General features: G+C 44.5%; 1 protein-coding gene across 3 annotated transcripts; it reads right to left on the reverse strand.

The window, feature by feature from the left end:
- Positions 1-249: 249 nt before the first annotated feature.
- CABYR (calcium binding tyrosine phosphorylation regulated) lies at positions 250-17,431 on the reverse strand. 3 transcript variants are annotated; one of them, XM_030335768.1, is made up of 4 exons: positions 16,658-17,431; positions 16,505-16,558; positions 5,441-5,791; positions 1,660-2,326 (listed from the first exon to the last, which is right to left on the reverse strand). In XM_030335768.1, the coding sequence occupies exons 1-4, from the start codon at positions 16,803-16,805 to the stop codon at positions 1,719-1,721; spliced, it is 1,161 nt and encodes a 386-aa protein (XP_030191628.1). In that variant the 5' UTR covers positions 16,806-17,431; the 3' UTR covers positions 1,660-1,718. The 3 variants fall into 3 exon arrangements, with proteins under 3 accessions (XP_032451344.1, XP_030191628.1, XP_032451345.1); XM_032595453.1 differs by lacking the exons at positions 16,505-16,558; positions 16,658-17,431 and adding an exon at positions 250-332 and having other exon boundaries at positions 1,723-2,326; positions 5,441-6,071; XM_032595454.1 differs by lacking the exon at positions 1,660-2,326 and having other exon boundaries at positions 4,477-5,791.
- Positions 17,432-17,898: the final 467 nt, after the last annotated feature.

Genomic DNA, 17,898 nt, shown 5'->3' on the forward strand with positions numbered 1-17,898 from the left:
GTGTTATCTGGGTAAATACAGTATTACACTGAGGTGCCCCCTGTATTCCCCTGGTGTGCACACCAAACATGGACTTCCCAAGTGGGAATGCCCACCTAGGAAATGTGTGAGGAGATGTGTTAATAGAGTGGGAGTTTTTTCTTCTACGGTGTATATACAGAGTTGGAAAAGGCTCTGCAAGTCTGCAAAGATTTATGGCCTTCTGTAATCGGTTGTCCTGAATTACAAAATGAGAACACAAGGCTTTATGCTTGCATGAAGTTTATTGACAAATTACACGGGGTGGCAGACTCCACCTTGAACGTTGACTCAAATGGCATCACTACTGGCATCTGTTAGGAATGCAAACAGTGAATTGTTTAATCATGAAAATGAACAAGTAAAAAGAACGGCAGATCAGAAATACGAGGTCTGCACTCCTGTCATTAAATTCTTATCTACTCATTTACCTGTATTTGCAGCGAAATATCCCAGCATTTCATGCTGAGAAAGCCATTTTGACAATTCTGCTAAAAGTCTACAAAGGGGGTGATGAATAAGGGCACATAGGCCTAAGATTTGATAACCGAGTTGTCTCCTTAAATGCGATGTAGTATTCGAACCTGCCTGTGAAGGAAATGTAGCTTTTGCCCATCAGATGTTCAGCTTGAAATTCCCACAAATTGTTTTAAGGAGCAGAACTCGTGGGGGTGTGGGTTTAACAGTTGCATTATACCTCCTTAACTCGTGTCTCTGCTCCCTCTAGTGACCTCCAGCTCTGGCTTCCTACTGAGCTTTTAACCCCAGTCTCTCTCCTAGGGACACAGGGGCCCTGACTCATAGGGTCCTCTCTTCACAGCTCCAGCGTCCTCTTAGGTGCTGTCCCGGCTCTTCCCAGCCGCTCTCATTTTGGCCTCCTTGGGGTGTCTCAGACTCCTGCTCTTTCAAGCCCTAGGCCTGGTCTGTGGGGTCTCTACAAGGCTGGCTCCTTGCACTCATTCAGTGGTCAGTTTGCATCTGGGCCTGAACACCTGTCAGCATCTTGTTTGGTTCACCCTACTTCACATGGTGTAATTAACTCTGGTGCTTTCCCCCACTAAGTGGGAAGGTCCCTGGTTTGCCCTGCCTGCCCACCTCAGGAAGGAGGGACGAGCACAGGACGTGGCATTAAGTACTGGGTAGATAAAGAATTTAAAGATGATCTGTGAGTGATAAAACTGTCTTATCCACAGTTCATTCCAGTTTGGGTTCTTCAGGGCGTTTCCAGACTCCTGTGTAAATCTATAAATCTTCACTCTAAGAGGGAACCAACATACTGCTCTACACACAATCTCTTATCTCTCTCCAGTTGTCCCCAGTGCTCATGTCTTGTCTCTGCTCCGACCCACCCCTTAACACACCAATTGGATTATACAGTTCCTACGGAATGTCTTCTTATAAATCTACCCCTTTTCTAGTATCTTCCAGGGGCTAGATGAAGAACCCATATTCCCAAGGTGATCTAGTGGATTGGTTCATGTATTAGGCACCAAGTCCGAGTCCTCACGGTGCAGTACACACACTGTGCATTTATTAGCAATTGGGGGCAATGAACTTGGAGATAGTAACCTCATCAAATTTGAGTATACACCAACTCCTTGCATATCTCAATGCAATTTTCATAAACACCTCAACCTCCAGATCAGCAAATCAAACACTAGGAGCAAGCCAAGGCCACACATTATGGTAGGAAAACGCACCTACCAGTTCCCAGTTTCTGCTCTGCGGACATGGGCGGTGGTCACGGTTATCTCTCCAGCAATACCATAACTTCCACAGGGGGTACGTTTGTCACCAGATCCTGAACCTTTTTTGGCTACATCTTCTACTGGGAATGCGACAGAGAGAAAAACTGGGCTTTGTGGCCTGGGGACATCTTGTCCACTTGGCGGAGGACTACCATTCTGGGGGTTTGGGGTATGTTTCTGGAATTTCTGATCTGCAGGAACAGCGATGGGTACTTGGACTGCAGTGTATCTCTTCAAGGCATCTGACTGAGAAACAACAGCATGTCCAGGAAGAGGTTTCCAATCCTGAGCTTCCTGAACATTCGAGCCTACTAAAATAAAAGGTGGGGCACTGGTCTTCTTGCTGTCGTCCAGCATCACGTAAGTTGGAGAAGTAACTTTCGGTGGCTGCTGCAGAAACTGTGGATCCTTAGGATTAGATAAATAGAGGGTTGCTTGGGGGAAAGGCACAGGTGCAGGTGGCGGTGATGGGCGACTTTGTTGATTCATATCAGTTAGACAATAAAGGGTCCACATGTTAGAATATGGTGGTGGTTGTCCTGCTTCGCTTGCTGCTATGGCTATAAAAAAAAAAATTTGCAGGCATTAAAGGTTTGGTCTCTGTATCAGGCACTATGCACAGAAATGTCTTTATAAGTTTACATATAAACAGCTGGAGCAGTAAATATGTGCCATAAAGCATGCTAGAGAGAGGGCTAAATAGTGTTTGGTAATGTGAAAGAAGAGCGGTTCTGTCCAGTTGGAAAACGAGAACAGTGTTGGGACAGCAAGCAGCAGGGGCACTAGAGTCGTGGCTAAAGAAGCAATCTCATGCTAAGTGCCGCTTCCAGGGACACCCCCATTAGATGTGGCTATCACAGCATCCTCAGAGAGGACTTTACCAAACTAGTGGCTTTACCAAAACAATCAACTGAAGGGCGTGTGAAGCCACTGAAAAAGTGTTAATGCAGCTGCAGAGTGACTTTTTCTTTACTAAAGTCTGCATGGGGCATCATCTTTTGATTACATTATCAGTTATCTCTGGCCCTTCACAGGCACCATCATCTCCCATTAATTTGTCCCCACGTACAATCATCTCATGATCTAGGACTCAGAACCCCAGAGAGCACCCCTTTTAGGCGAGGCTTGAGGTCAAAGGTCCTAGGTGGCAGTATGAGGCCTGTTGGTCTCAGAGGGGTTAAGAAAAAAGAGGTCTAGGGGCACCTGGGTGGCTCAGTCGGTTAAGCATCCAACTTGGGCTCAGGTCATGATCTCACGGTTGGTGAGTTCGAGCCCCACGTAGGGTTCTGGAGCCTAGAGCCTATTTCAGATTCTCTGTCTCCCCCTCTCTCTGCCCCTCCCTCACTCGCACTCTGTCTCTCTCTGTCTCAAACATAAACATTAAAAAAAAAAAAGGTCTAGGGAGTGCCATCCATCTAACCCCCAGGAATCTATGATGTCAAGTTTGACTTGCCTAGTGAAGACCGTACTGTCGTGGAGAGCTGAGTCGCAGAAGATGGGACGGAGGCGAAACTCCTTCCTGATGGAGTTTGCCCAGAGTGTGCTAAGTTCACCTTGTGAGCCCTGGGCCTTGTATCCCCGGTGTAGCTTTTCTTCTTCCCCAGAAAATAACACTATGCACATGATTAAACTGGTAAGTTTTCAGTAGCTTCAGATACTGTCAATTGATCCTTCTGCAAAGCCAATTAAAAATATGGACAAGCCCAGTCTTCCATTTGAAATATCCTCGTAGTGCTTTAGAAAGGGCGAGGCCCTGAAAACAGTCACTCGGGATGCCAGTGCTGCATAAGCCACGAGTGTAGTGCCCGTCCTGCGTGCCAGCTCCCAACGCTGCCCTCTGCCTTCTCAGCTGTGCAGGACCCCGTCACACTGCCAGACAGAATTTGATCCCCGAACACCTGCTTTGGTAACACTTGACCATTCTGTCTCTGGGAAGAGCCGCAGTTGAGAGTGTTTCTGCAAAAGGAATGGGGGAGGTTGGCTCCTGTATGACCCATCCGTCCCTAAAAGGGAGAAGACAGGAGGCCGGGGGCGGGGCGGACCAAACGCCACAGTTAGATGGAGAGAGAGGTCAAATCGTGTCTGTGTCACGGGAAAGCCCCCGAAAGCAGCGGGGTGTTAGCACCCGTCAAGGGAGCTGGCAGGAGACCAGTCGTTTCGGCAGTGCCAGTGCCCAGTGGTCCTCCGTGCTCTCCCGTGTGACAGAACTTGGGCCTGACTCGTCCTCGCCATCCAGGCGTGAAGCCCCCCCGTTGGCTGCAGGAGCCCCCAGCCAGGAGGCCGGGGCCAGGCCAGCTCCCCACACCCGTTCGCAGAGCTCTCCTGCCGCAGCGCGAAAGCAAGGGCGACACACCACCATTTCCCTGACGCGCCACAGGCCCCAGCCTCCGGAAGGCGTTGTGCCGTTGGAGTTTACGTCCACAAGCGAGGAATTGCAAACCAACACCACCGCGGCCACCTCACGTATCTTGGGCCTGACAGTTGGCTCTTAGGGTTCTTCACTACCTGTGCTGTGTCCAAAAGTGCCAGGTGGAGCAAACTCTGAGGCCAAGCTTTGGTGATGTCACTTTAAAATCACTCATCTTGTAAGAGTAGAATCTCAAATTCAACAAAGCCTTTACATAGGTTTGCCGTTTTAAGAAGTATTTAAAAGTTTTTCGACCCATCTGTAGGGAGCCTACCTAGGGGTTACTTGAAATCTAGATGGCACCTGAAATGTAATCTTTAATTTTGTCAGCATCTAATTTTCTTACCTGGCTCCATCAAACCTTGTTCGGGTGCTGCTTCCCACTCTGGTTCGATTTCTGGCTCAGTAAGACCTTCTGGAACAGGAATGGGGGGACCACCAGATGACCTTACAGATGCACCCAAGCTCCCTGCTTTGGCAGCTTCCCCAGAGAGCGCAAGTGTGGCCTCCATCTCCTGGGTGGCAGAGTTTTCCCCGGATTCCTCCTGCCCAGGATTGCCAGGGACTAGAGCAGTAAACTCCATTTCAAGGTGCAAAGATTTTTCAGAGCCTACTGCATTGGTAGAGCCCTCTGCATCCTGGAGTTGTGCAGGCGGACCTTGCAGGGAGGTGTTGGAGTACAGAACTGCTTCTGCCTCCATTTGCACCGAGGAATATTCTGCGTCCTCCTCCGACTGTGCACGTTTTCCAGAACCTACGGCTTTGCCTGAGCCCCTCATGAGTGCTACAGGAATGGGACCAGAGGGTGATGACTGATCATTTTCTTTAAGAGTAGCAACGTCATCAGTGAAAGGGATAACTATGTGCTCTGGTATTTGCTCGACATAAGTGACCCCTTCAGTCACAGGCTCATCGTTATAGATAGAGGATATATGAACGAATGATGTGACCTCAATATCAGCCTGCAAAGGGACCTCAGGAGCTTGATCGTAAGCAGGAGGGTCTTGTTCATCCTGCAAGGGGAATGAGGAAGCCATTGATGGCTCAGCGTCATCGTCTTTAGATTCAGAACCCAAATCTACACGGATAGATGTTTGGCTCAGAACCTGCAGGGCCACCACCTCTGCAGAATACACAGCAGGAGTGGCCGCCGCGGCATCTTCGGCAGCCTCTGAGCTGAGCACCTCCTTGGAAAGCACAGGCAAACTTGTTGCCACATCCACCATTAACACGTCAGACTGATCAGAATGAACAGATGCAACGTTACCTAACGTCTGAGCAGCAAACTGAGCTGGGTCAGCTGGGACATAAGCAAACTCCGGGGAGCCAGCTGCTGGAGACGGTGACGACGGTGGGCTCATAGCCTTAGAGGTAGTTGGCTTTGAACTGGAGCCTCGAGCGGCTTCGGACGTCTCCTCGGTCTCTGGGAGCAGCTCAGCATGAACTGATGGGAACTGAGTGGTTTTGCTGATGAACAGTGGTCCAGCTATATTGTCCTCCTCTGTGTCTGTAGATTTTTCCATCCGTGTAGGTTCGTGGGAAACTATGGATGTTCCTACCGGTTCTTTTACACATTCTGGTTTCTTCTCTCGTGTCGTTCCTTCTGACCATCTCTCTACTAACAAACAGCCGGATGGGTTAATAAGCGTGTGTCCCCCTCCACCTGCCACCAAATTTTAAAGCAGTAACAGGTAGAACATTCAGATGGCAGTACATACACGAGTACAAAACAGTTTGCTTTATTTCCCAACATCAGTGATTTCGTGTGGGTAATGAAACTTCCCTGTCCTGATCCACTCAAAAGATCCCTCAGTCAGTTCATCTCCTCAGAACTAAGTGACCCTGAGTAGCACGGTGACAAAACGCATAATCAGATACCACCTTCAGCTGGTCAGCGTCAGGGAAAAGACCATAACTGCCTAGAATTGAGTTCAAAACCTCCATGGAAAAAGCTTCTGATCTAAACTCCTACACAAAACCAGAGGGCAGAGGGCAAGACTTCAACCCGAGCAGTAAGTGACCTCATCTTCAGCTGATGGAATAGCTTATTAATGAAACAAATGCTGTCATGTTAATAAAGGCATTCCTCAATTTAAGAAAATGCATATATAAAATTTAACGATGAATCGGAAAACTTGACTACAGGACACTTCTATGTTAGGAAGCCCCGTCTAGTCTAGCCTAAAAATGGTAGTGATCTTGCTGGCAAGATGTGATAATGCAGGCCAAGCCGTACTGACCCAGACAAGAGGGGCCGAGAGAGAACTCTGGACCCATGTGTACGTGTGGACTCGGTGAGTCCTCGGGCAGGAAGAAGTTCCCATGGCTGGGGATGGCGAGAGGGCTGGCGACGTGCAGAAACTCCTAGGACTGGAAAACTGCTGTGAGCCCCTTTTCTCAGCTCCGCATCTGCCTGCCCCCCGGCCCTTCCTTGTCGCACGCGGTCACATCTGCTTGCTGCACTGAGGATTCTCTCTTGGGGAAATGTTTCCCTAATACCAGAATGCTATCTGCAGGAAAAGCACAAAGTGTGTTTCAGTTTTGTTCTTACTCCTCCCACAAGATTTATTATTCCTTGGCTTTGACCTTCCTGGAGTCTCAACTGCATGGCCAGAGTTTCACAAGTCTCTTCACCTCGGCTGGGCCCAACCTCCCCCACACCAACAGCACACTACTTCTCAAACCCCCCCCACTCAGCTGCCTGTCTCCCCCCAGCTCTTCCCGGCTAAGCCCCAAGCCGTCCTCCACAGGCAAGCGGCTCGGGGTTGGCCAGCAACCCCAATGAAAAGGGCTTTGCGTTTTTTTATGGGGGTGGGGGGGGGGTGGGATTCTTCTCTGCAAACACTCCCTCAGATACTTTGTTGCTTGAATCCTAGCCATATTAGTAGCCCCTAACTCTGCTTCTGCATTTCCTCTTCCCAGGGACGCTTCCACTCTGGAAGTGGAAAGCTTGGCCTCGCTTTCCCTGTGCAAGAGTTTGAAAAATGCTGCGAGGGTGAATGAGGGGCTCACTTTCTGTGAATCTCTTCTCCCAAGTATCCAGGCACTGGACTTTGTTTTGTACAATTTCTTCAGCATTATGGCTGTTGATAGGAGGCTAGGTGTGATACCAGCCCCTCCATCAGAGCTGAAAGTGAAATCTCTCCTTCCCCACTGAATCTCACCTAGCACAACATCTGGCAGTGGGTAGGAATGTACATATTTGTTAAATGAAATAATGAATTGGGCTTTAAGGATATGTAGCACTTGAAAGGTGGAAAGGAACTCCTGGAGAGGGAAGCAGCATAAAGCAAAACTCAGAAGACAACAAACTGTCTTGTACTTAATGGGAGTGAGGATTGCAAAGGCAGGATAGATGCAGATTGCAGGAAGCTACGTTTGCATTCAGGGGCCTGTAAAGGGATGAAAATTTACACACTATGGCAGACTTGTCACAAAGCATTACTTTCTCTGTCTGCATTAAAATGCTCATTTCTACATGGCAAAATTTAGTTGATCTAGGTTTAAAGTATTTATCCCTTCTAGTTTAAAAGTCTCCTTTGGTTAATTGGTTAATTATTCACCCTTTTGGGGGTATCGCTCTTTTATCGAAGGTTCTCCCGCTTCTAAAGAGGGAATGTGAATGTGAGAGTTAGCTCTGGTTCTGACCCATGTAGCCCTTTCCTGCCACCTGTCTGTGACCTCTGGTGGAGGCACAGCACTTATTGCCTGTGCTCTGGGCGTTGTCTCTGACTTTGCTGTATTTCCTGCAGTATTTCCACCCTGTGAAAAATGTGGCCTGTTACTTCACTCAAGGACTGGGAGAGCCCTTCCTAATTTGTTCCTCTTTAGCCTCTGAGGCCTAGCTGCCAATTTTGATTCAGTCCCAGCTTGGACATTTTGTGCTGTAGCTCTCAGCTGGCAGGTTGAGTAACTGCACTTTTCTCAGCCCGACGCCCTGCGATTTCAGCACTCTGGGACAATCGAAACACATCTGCACCAACTAAAAGCCACATGCGGATCCTGGGGCATCAGAAATCTTATCTCAGGCCCATCTGAGAAAGACTCTCCATTATTTCTAATCTACTGCTTCAAATAGAATTTTTTATTCAACAAATACTGAATGTCTGATCACAATTACAATTATGGTGGAGGTGCTGAATGTAGCATAGGTTATATTAAACGATGCTAATCACACTGCTTCTCTGAGAGGCACCCAGGAAAGCAAAGAGCAAGCGTTTTGTTCACGTTTTAGGGAATTCCAATCAGAGATTTTACCTTCCTTATAACTGCTCTGGATCTCAGCTGGCAATTGTTATGCACGCCCTAGTACCACAGCCCCATTGCCAGGAAGGACTTCTCATTTCCCCTCCCTTTGCAGCAGGAGATGAGCTTATATTCTAACTTTACCCACCCACCCCCCTCCTCCCTGGCATATATAAAATAAAACCTTGTAAGGTGCCTGGGTGGCTCAGTCGGTTAAGCAACCAATTTCGACTCGGGTCAAGCTCTCACAGTCCATGGGTTCAAGCCCTGCATCCTCTCTGTGCTGACAGCTCAGAGCCTGGAGCCCCCTTCCATTTCTGTGTCTCCTTCTCTCTCTGCCTCTCCCGCCCTCTCTCTCTCTTTCTCTCTCTCTCAAAAACAATTTTTTTAAAAAAATTTTAAATATAAGCTTGACTACCAGAATCTTTGGCTTGTAAATTAAAATTCCACTCTGGAAAGTCCAAGATCTTCTCTCAACAAAAACAGGTTCCTGCAAAACTCCAAAGTGTTAGCTTTCTTGCTATGAACTTGGGAGACTCAGTACGGAGTAACAACTTCCTTGCTCTAGCTATTTTCGCCTTTTCTCCTAAAGCAAATGAATATGTCAATGGGTAGACATGAACGGAGTGAACAGGAACAATCAGAGGCTATCTGAAATCATGTATATTAGAGTTTAATATTTTTGCAGAAGTATCCCTACAACACCAAAGAGTTTGGATTTTGTGAACAATAGGGAGCTATCAAGGCTCCTGACTAGCAGAGCGATACATTTCTCAAAGATGTTCTCCCTTCATGTACTGACTCTTGGGTCCTGCTGTCCCTGACCTCCTTGTCCTAATTTTCTGGTTTGCCATATCTGCTTCCTCTCTCAATCCTAATTAGCTCTGTTTCTGCCCCTACTCTGACCCCAACTCTTGACTATATCATTGGCTCAATGATTTGTTTGCCGTCTTTAGTATGGACTATTCCCCCAACTGATTAGTCTTAACACAGTGGAAAAGCATAAAAGACCCAAGCCCCCTTCCCAACATCACCACCACAGAATCATTTGAACCCTTTTCAACTTAATGTAATTCTTACCTTGGTACAAATTTTACCACCCTGTCTAGACAAATACAAGACTTGGAGAGATAAAAAGATCATTTTGGCACATCACCCATCCCTGTTTAGGGCATCAGTGTAGCTTGATTTCCTTACTTGAAAAAAAAAAAATGCCCAGAAAGTGCAGAGTAAGCACCGGGGCTTCACAAAATTTAGTATAGGCTGTCCCGAAATTGATACATTTCTCATTTACTTAATAAGAGAGAATAGCTACAAGTATATGTAACCAACCATGAAAATAATGCATGAGAATAGAATTTGGTACAAGAATTAAACTAGAAATTGGGGCACCCAGGTGGCACACTTGGTTAAGCTTCCAACGCTTGACTTCAGCTCAGGTCATGATCTCACCGTTTCGTGAGTTCGAGCCCCACATCGGGCTCTGTGCTGACAGCGTGGAGCCTCTTTGGGATTCTCTCTCCCTCTCTCTCTGCCCCTCCCCTGCTCAAGCTCTGTCTCTGTCAAAAACAAACTTAAAAAAAGGTTTTAAAACTAAGAATTAAACTAAAAACTTCATAAATGTTTGATATGAGTAAGTAGCTCAAGACAACATCTAATGATACACATAACTGCTATGGTGCTGCATAGAAATTGAAACTGGGCCCAAAGATCAACAACAGTGCATGACAGTAATTACTGTTCTATGGCCAAGCCAAGAATGTCCAAGATGACTACGAAAAGCTAACAGGTTAACTCAGGGTGGGCTAGGCCTCCTTGGTTCTTCAGAAGAGTTTGTTATTTCCTGCCTTTGTTGGAAGCAGGACAAGGCTGATACTAGAAACCGGACTGAATTAAGCTTAGGGGGATGTAAGGTGATAGTGGTGTTGAGATTACATTTACCACTCTGAACGGGAAAGTGCTTCCCACCCTCCTCACTGAGTGCTGAAAAAATGACAAGTAGCACAATCTGGCTTCAGGGTCTACACAACATGATAGAGGAAGAAGTGAAAGAGGAGGAGATACTGTGGGGAAAGGGAACTGAAATTCCTCTCCCTTCACTCTTTTAGTTGAAGAATTTCAAGTTTTTCCAGAGGGATCCTAGAATGCTATTTACTGTAGAAAGAGCATGAGTTATGCTTCTAGGAAGATCTCAGTTTAGATCCCAACTCTACCAATTACTTAATATTTAGAAGCTTACAAGTTATGTAATCACACCCAAGCATCAGATTTCTCACGTAAAATTGCAATGATGTTACCTACTTATAAAGGTGTCTTAATTGACAAAATATATTGTAAGTACCTAGGACAAAACAGGTACAGGTATACCTCATTTTATCGCACTTTATTTTACTTTGCAAGTATTGCATTTTTTACAAACTGAAGGTTTGTGGCAACCCTGTTAAGCAAGGCCACTGACTGGCTGTTCCCCCATCTTTCTCCCTCTGCTGGGACCTCCCCATTCCCTGAGACACAACAATATTGAAATTAGGCCGATCGATAACCCTACAATGGCCTCTAAGTGCTCAAGTGAAAGAAAGAGTCTCATGTCTCTTACTTTAAATCAAAAGCTAGAAAATGATTAAGCTTAGTGAGGAAGGCATGGTGAAAGCTGAGATAGGCTGAACTCTTATGCCAACCAGTTAGCCAAGTTGTGAATGCAAAGAAAAGTTCTTAAAGGAAATTGAAAGTGCTAAACCAGTGAACACATGAATGATAAGAAAGCGAAACAGCCTTATTGCTGATAGGGAGAACGTTTTAGTGTTTTGGAAAGAAGCTCCAACCAGCCACAACATTCCCTTAGACCAAAAGCCTAATCCAGAGCAAAGTCCTAACTCTCGTCAATTCTGTCAAGTCTGAGAGAGGAGGAAGCTGCAGAAGAAACGTCTGAAGCGAGCAGAGGTGGTTCATGAGGTTTAAGGAAAAACACCGTCTCCATAACATCAACGTGCAAGGGGAAGCAGCAAGTGCTGATGTAGAAGCCACCGCAATTTTCCAGGAGATCTAGCTAGATCATTACTGAGGGTGGCTACACTAAACAACAGATTTTCGATGTAGGTGAGACATTCTTATATTAGAAGATGCTGTCTAGGACTTTCATAGCTAGAGAGAAGTCAATGCCTGCCTTCAAAGCTCCAAAGGACAATCTGACTGTCTTGTTAGGGGCTACTGCAGCTGGTGACTTTGAGTTGAAGCCAATGCTTTTTTCCCATTCTAAAAATCCTGGGGGTCTTAAGAATTATGCTAAATCTACTCTGCATGGGCTCTATAAATGGGACAACAAAGCCTGGTAACAGCATGTCCATTTACACTATGGCTTACTGAATATTTTATTTACTTACTTTTATTAATTTTTTTTAATGTTTATTTTTGAGAGAGACAGAACATGAGCAGGGGAGGGGCAGAGAGAGAGAGAGAGGGAGACACAGAATCTGAAGCAGGCTCCAGAGCTGATGAGCTGTCAGCACAGAGCCCAACACGAAGCCCGAACTCATGGACTGCGAAATCATGATCTGAGCCAAAGTCAGACGCTTAACTGACTGAGCCACCCGGGCGCCCCGGTTAACTGAATAAACTGAGGGTTTAGAGTTTAAACCCCATAAACTCTGGGTTGAGACCTGCCACTTAGAGAAAAATATTCCTTTCAAAATATTACTGCTCAGGGACAATGTACCTGGTCATCCAAGAGCTCTGATGGAGATGTACAATGAGGTGAATGTGGTTTTCATACCTGCTAATACATCGATACTGCAGTCCATGAATCAAGAAGTAATTTCAACTTTCAAATCTCATTATTTAAGAAATACATTTTGTAAGGCTATAGTTGCAAAAGATAATGATTCCTCTGATGGATCTGGGCAAAGTCAGTTGAAAACCTTTGGAAAAGAGTCACCATTCTAGATGCCATTAAGAACATTTGTGACTCATGGGAAGAGGTCAAAATATCAACATTAATAGGCATCTAGAAGAAGTTAATTCCAAAGTCATGGATGATTTTGAGGGGTTCATGACTTCAGTGGGGGAAGTCACTGCAGATGGGGTGAAAACAGCAAGACAGCCAGAATTAGGAGTGGAGCCAGAAGAAGTGACTGAATTGCTGCAGTCTCAGGATAAAACTTGAACAGAGGAAGAGTTGCTCCTTATGGATGAGCAAAGAAAGTGGTTTCTTGAGATGGTCTACAATCCTGGTGAAGACTGTTGAAAGAATTTAGAATATTCCATAAACTTAGTTGCTCAAGTAGCAGCAGGGTTTGAAGAAGACTGACTGGGGTTCGAAAGAAGTTCTACTGTGGGTAAAATGCTATCAAATAGCATCACATGCCATAGAGAAATCATTCGTGAAGAGTCAATCGATGTGGCAAACTTTATTGTTGTCTTATTTTAAGAAATTGCTACAGATACCCCAACTTTCAGGGACTGCTACCCTGATCAGTCAGCAGCCATCAACATCAAGAGCAACCATCAAGCTCTCTGGAAGCTCAGATGGTAGTTACCTTTTAATTCATTTTATTTTTTTTTTAGCAGTAAAGTTTTTTAAATTAAGGTATGTACACTTTTTTTAGACATAATACTATTGCACACTTAATAGACTACAGTATAGTATAAAACGTAATTTTTTTTTTCAACGTTTACTTATTTTTGGGACAGGGAGAGACAGAGAATGAACGGGGGAGGGGCAGAGAGAGAGGGAGACACAGAATCGGAAACGGGCTCCAGGCTCCGAGCCATCAGCCCAGAGCCTGACGCGGGGCTCGAACTCCCGGACCGCGAGATCGTGACCTGGCTGAAGTCGGACGCTTAACCGACTGCGCCACCCAGGCGCCCCTAAAACGTAATTTTTATATGCACTGGGAAATGAAAAAAGTTCATTTGACGGCTTTATTGCAGTATTTGCTTTATTGTGGTGGTCTGGAACTAAACCCACAATATCTCCAAGGTAAGCCTGCACTCAATGATTCCATTCCTTTTTCCTTTCTTTTCCTACCATATACTAAGTGGTAGAACTTAAGAGACAACTCTTTTGCTTTAAAATACAGCTGAGTTTCTAAAATCCCCCCAATTAATGATTCATCTCTATTAACAAAGAAACTCCTGAGAAGACTGAAAAATTGCGGCACTTTTCATGGATTCATGTGGTAGTGAGATCTGTTTAATCAAATTGCGAAAAAAAAAAAAAAAACAAGAAGGGAGTCCAAGAAAGTTTCACAGCATGAACTGCTTTGGAAATAAGCATATATGGGTGAAATGCCACAGTGGAGGCCTGGACAGTCAGGGACTATCCCATAGGTCCTAGGCTCTGGAAAATGAGGAAATGATGAGAGACAACAGAGAAGTGAGAAAAGTTTGCTTCGTATCTGGTACTTTTCCTCCCCACCTCTTCCATCACCTGAGTTTGTATGAATTTTTAAAGGCACTGGGAGATGGGTGAACCCTGTTTGTCCTATAAAGAAGCTACCAAAAATGGGCCTCCTTCCAAGAAAAATCCAGGATGAAGTGTTCAAATAAAAGGGTATGTGCAAGGATGTACTGTAGACAAAAACCAATGTCTTTCACAGTCACATCTGATAGTTGGGAGGTGAGTGGGGACCAATGCATTAGGGATGGGAGTTAGCCTTTGCCCCACATCAGCAAGCGCTAATACCTGCTACTGCCTTTAGGTTGACCTAGCCTCATGCTGAAGAGACTGAAAGACCAAAGTAAGGGTCAGTTCACATGGTCCTCAAAGAATGGTCCACTTTTCCATATTGCACATCGCTGAAATCTTGGGAGAGCCACAATCCTTGGGACCAAGAGAGCATGTAGGGTACTATAGGTGCCACCATATACAACAGCGGGATCCACAGAAGGGAAGTCTGTCTAAAGGAGAAGGTGCCACTTGTTCTACCTACATTTTTATTGTAGAGAACCCAACAACCATGCAGCCAAATGTACTTGGCACTCCCACAGGAATTGCGTTTGGGGAATTAAGCCAGTTAGAAGATAGGAGGATGCCATTCAGGGGAGGAAATGCCCTACCAAATGGAAACTGCCTCTATATCCCTAGATAGTCCCTCTTTAGCCCAGAGTGATGCTTTCCTGGATACACACAGACTCATGCAGTCTCTACGATAGGACCTAAGTTAATGGACACTGTTTTCCATTAATAAACCAGTTGATACAACAATAAAAGGCAGACAAATGCACCAAACTGGTATTAGTTAACAATGAAATCAATATATTTTCCGGCCATATCTTCATGTTACCTTCCCATCTCCCCAGTAAACTAGAATAAGCAATGTTCATTTCTACTCTACTGCCAAAGAGCAATCTAGGTCTACAGCCATTCAGTCTGTTAATTAAAGTAATGCACATTAATTTAGTCCACTTGTTAAGCTGAATGGTGGGTAAGTTCTTCAGTAAACAAATTAGTCTCAAAAGCTACCAGTTAGAAGAGCCTGGGTGGCTCAGACAATTGGGCATCTGACCTCAGCTCAGGTTATGATCTCATGGTTCATGAGTTCGAGCCCCACGTCGGGATCTGTGCAGACAACTCAGCCTAGAGCCCACTTCAGATTCTGTGTCCCCCCCCCCTCTCTCTCTGCCCCTTTCTGCTTGCACTCTGTCTCTCTCTCAAAAATAATAAACATTAAAAAAAATTTTTTTAAAGCTACCAGTTAGTTACCTCCCACCATAAAGATTCACCGACTTTATCACCACTCTCAAACATAGTAAGCCTGCACAATCCCAATCCTCTCAAACATAGCTCCCTGGTATAGACAGCACGAGTACAAAGAGAAAGCTTCACAGGGAAGGGGAGAGTTTTCGGGGTTCTTGCACTTGTCTGTATGTCCTGCTGGTGGTAAGCAAATCCCAGACCTGTGTCTCATGGTAAGCTGGGAATGTCCTCAGGACCCTGCAGGGAAGAAGCCAGGCTAGATAGTAAAATATTCCTGAACCACAGCAATGGACTCTCCTGCCCCTTCAAATGCTGACTCTTGCTAGCCTTAATCTCATTTTCTGTTTTGGGTCTTTCGCCGTAGACCCAAATCCCTCATGATTTTTACATTTTCCTAGATCCTACTCCTGACTTCTCCCTATCTTGACTATGTTATCTATTGGCATCACCAAACTGGTAGAGTATAAAAGTGGCTTAAACTCACTGATCCTACCTTTTCTTTCTCCACAGTCATTCCAAAATGTTGGCCAGCTAAAGCAGCAAAAATACTTCGTTATTTCTCTCCCTGCCCGGGAGTCTCCCATTTTCTCCACAAAATTTTGCCAAAAGCTTCTTCTTACCATTCTTTTAGATATGCATGCCTGTCCTTGGGATCACCCTTTTGCTTTTGGTGAGCCACCCAAATTGTCACCATGTAACTATGCTTTTCTCTTACTCCCCATCTGACTTTTCTCAGTGCTCCTCTGTCAATGCAGTTTCATGCGGTCACGTCCACCTAGACATTTACACATATACATAAAACACAATTTTTCAAAGCCCTGTACAGCCCTATGTCAGAGAGATGGGCTAGAGAAGACCACTTTCTATGAAAAACTTGGGACAGAAAAGATGGTCAGTGACAATTGATCTCTTGCCCTCCAACTGAACTGCAGTTAACCTACCATAGGAGGAAAAAAGAAAAAAAGATGGTTTTTTTCTTAATAAAAATATCTTCCAAGAAGAGTGTTTATACAACTTTCCTAAGTAGTGCATCTATTACTACAACATCCAGTTTTCTTCAAAGTTCACTGTACTTCCTTAAAGATAGAGGACATTAGGAAGGGTCTGAGTCATAGTTTATACATACTGTTCTAGGTCTCATTTTACCAAATGGTTTGAAGATGAGTGTTTCCTATGTTTGTCTTTTAAAGATTTAAAATCCTCCAAAATGTCAGTTTCCAATCTTCAAAAAAAAAAATGATCCAATAATAAAAATTAAACTGTGATTAAACAAACATCAGTATAATTAAACAAAATATTTATGGGCATGATTCTGAAGCTTGAATGTATGCTAGTAATGATGCAATGATTTATAACTAGTATCATTAAACTGTTACTACTTGTGGTACTTACCTTCAATCAGATGAAATTGTTTAACGAGATCTTTTATATCCAGAGAAGTATTCCCTGAAGGAATAAATGCAGGAAATTAGATACATCAAATTCCCAACTTAAAATGCCTTCCTTTTCAAAGCAACAAATATATAATCTCAAGGAATAACAAACCTTCTCTAAACACAATGAGTTCTTTAAAATATACTGCTGCAAACTGGGTGATGTTTGGTGGGTTGGTTTTGAGAACGGCTCTGCTAAGTCCCTCGAGCAGAGTCTTGAGGCCATAAGGTACGACAAGTCTGGGCTTTGAAGAAATCATTTGGGCAGGATGTCTGTAATATCAACTATAATGAAGAAAAACAAGGTCTTATAAATAGTATATGATAGCTTCTGACAACAAATCTGTCTCCTATAGAAATTATTACCTTTAGTTCTAATTTCTAGGCATTTATTCTAGCAAAGTGGGCTAATTCTTAATGGTAGTTAACACACAGGCGTGAGTGCGCGTGAGCGCACACACACACACACACACACACACACACTAGCTCATTATGTGCAGATGAGCAATATAGTAGTACTATTAAACCCCCTGGGGAAAGCCCTGGTGAGAACTCTAGGATAATAGTAAAAACAAAGAACCAACCAAACAAAACTTGTTTCTGTAAAATTTAGTAAATATTTTGTGCAGAATTTCAAGAAAGATAAATTAAGCTCGTGTATCGGTGTCTAAACATCCTTTGAAATTACATGGGCACTGGCTTTTTCTCTGTACCTTCATCAGATAGAATTGTAGAATAGAGTTTCTACAAGAAAACATCTTTTTCCTCATTTTTCTAAATGTATCCCTGGACACGTTGATCATCTTTCAGTATACAATTTTTAGCCTTTGCTTTAACAATCAGAATAGGTATAATTTACTTGTGGTATCACACCACCCACTACCCTATGCACGTCTCTCTTTTCTCCTATCCTCCCTTAACCTCTGCCCTAGTCTTCCCCTCTCTCCCCTTTCTGCCGCCTTTCTGATTTTAAGTGGTACCAAGGGTATTGCATAGTCCAACCTGTAATGCTCAAGAGTTGCAAAGATTGCCATCCTAAACTGTGTCAGTGTGTGTGTGTGTGTGTGTGTGTTCTGTTTCACTGTACAAGATGATTTCAGGAGGTTTATAAATACATGTAAAGAACAGAAGTAACTATTTAAGGAAAGGAGTTCAATGGTAAGGGAAAAATCATGGTAGGAAAAATATGATGAAGCCACAGGTAAGGTTAGTATCCCCATGCAAGCCATACATCCTACACTTTGATGGAGATGGCGTGTCAAATCAGCCCCTGAACTACCAGGCAGCCATCACAAAATAGGAAAAAGTTGGTTAAATGGTTCATGTTTCTGAGATAAAAAATCAGTTGCCTGG

This window comes from Lynx canadensis, chromosome D3 (genome assembly GCF_007474595.2).
Source record: "Lynx canadensis isolate LIC74 chromosome D3, mLynCan4.pri.v2, whole genome shotgun sequence".
Taxonomy (NCBI): Eukaryota; Metazoa; Chordata; class Mammalia; order Carnivora; family Felidae; genus Lynx; species Lynx canadensis.

Bases quoted from the DNA above. Each gene is read 5' to 3' on its own strand.
- CABYR (XM_032595454.1), bottom strand. From the start codon at position 16,805: ATGATTTCTTCAAAGCCCAGACTTGTCGTACCTTATGGCCTCAAGACT. The intron at 16,559-16,657 runs GTTTGTTATTCC...TTATTCCTTCAG, and splicing joins ACTCATTGTGTTTAGAGAAG to GGAATACTTCTCTGGATATA. The intron at 5,792-16,504 runs GTAAGTACCACA...GCTGTTTGTTAG, and splicing joins ACAATTTCATCTGATTGAAG to TAGAGAGATGGTCAGAAGGA.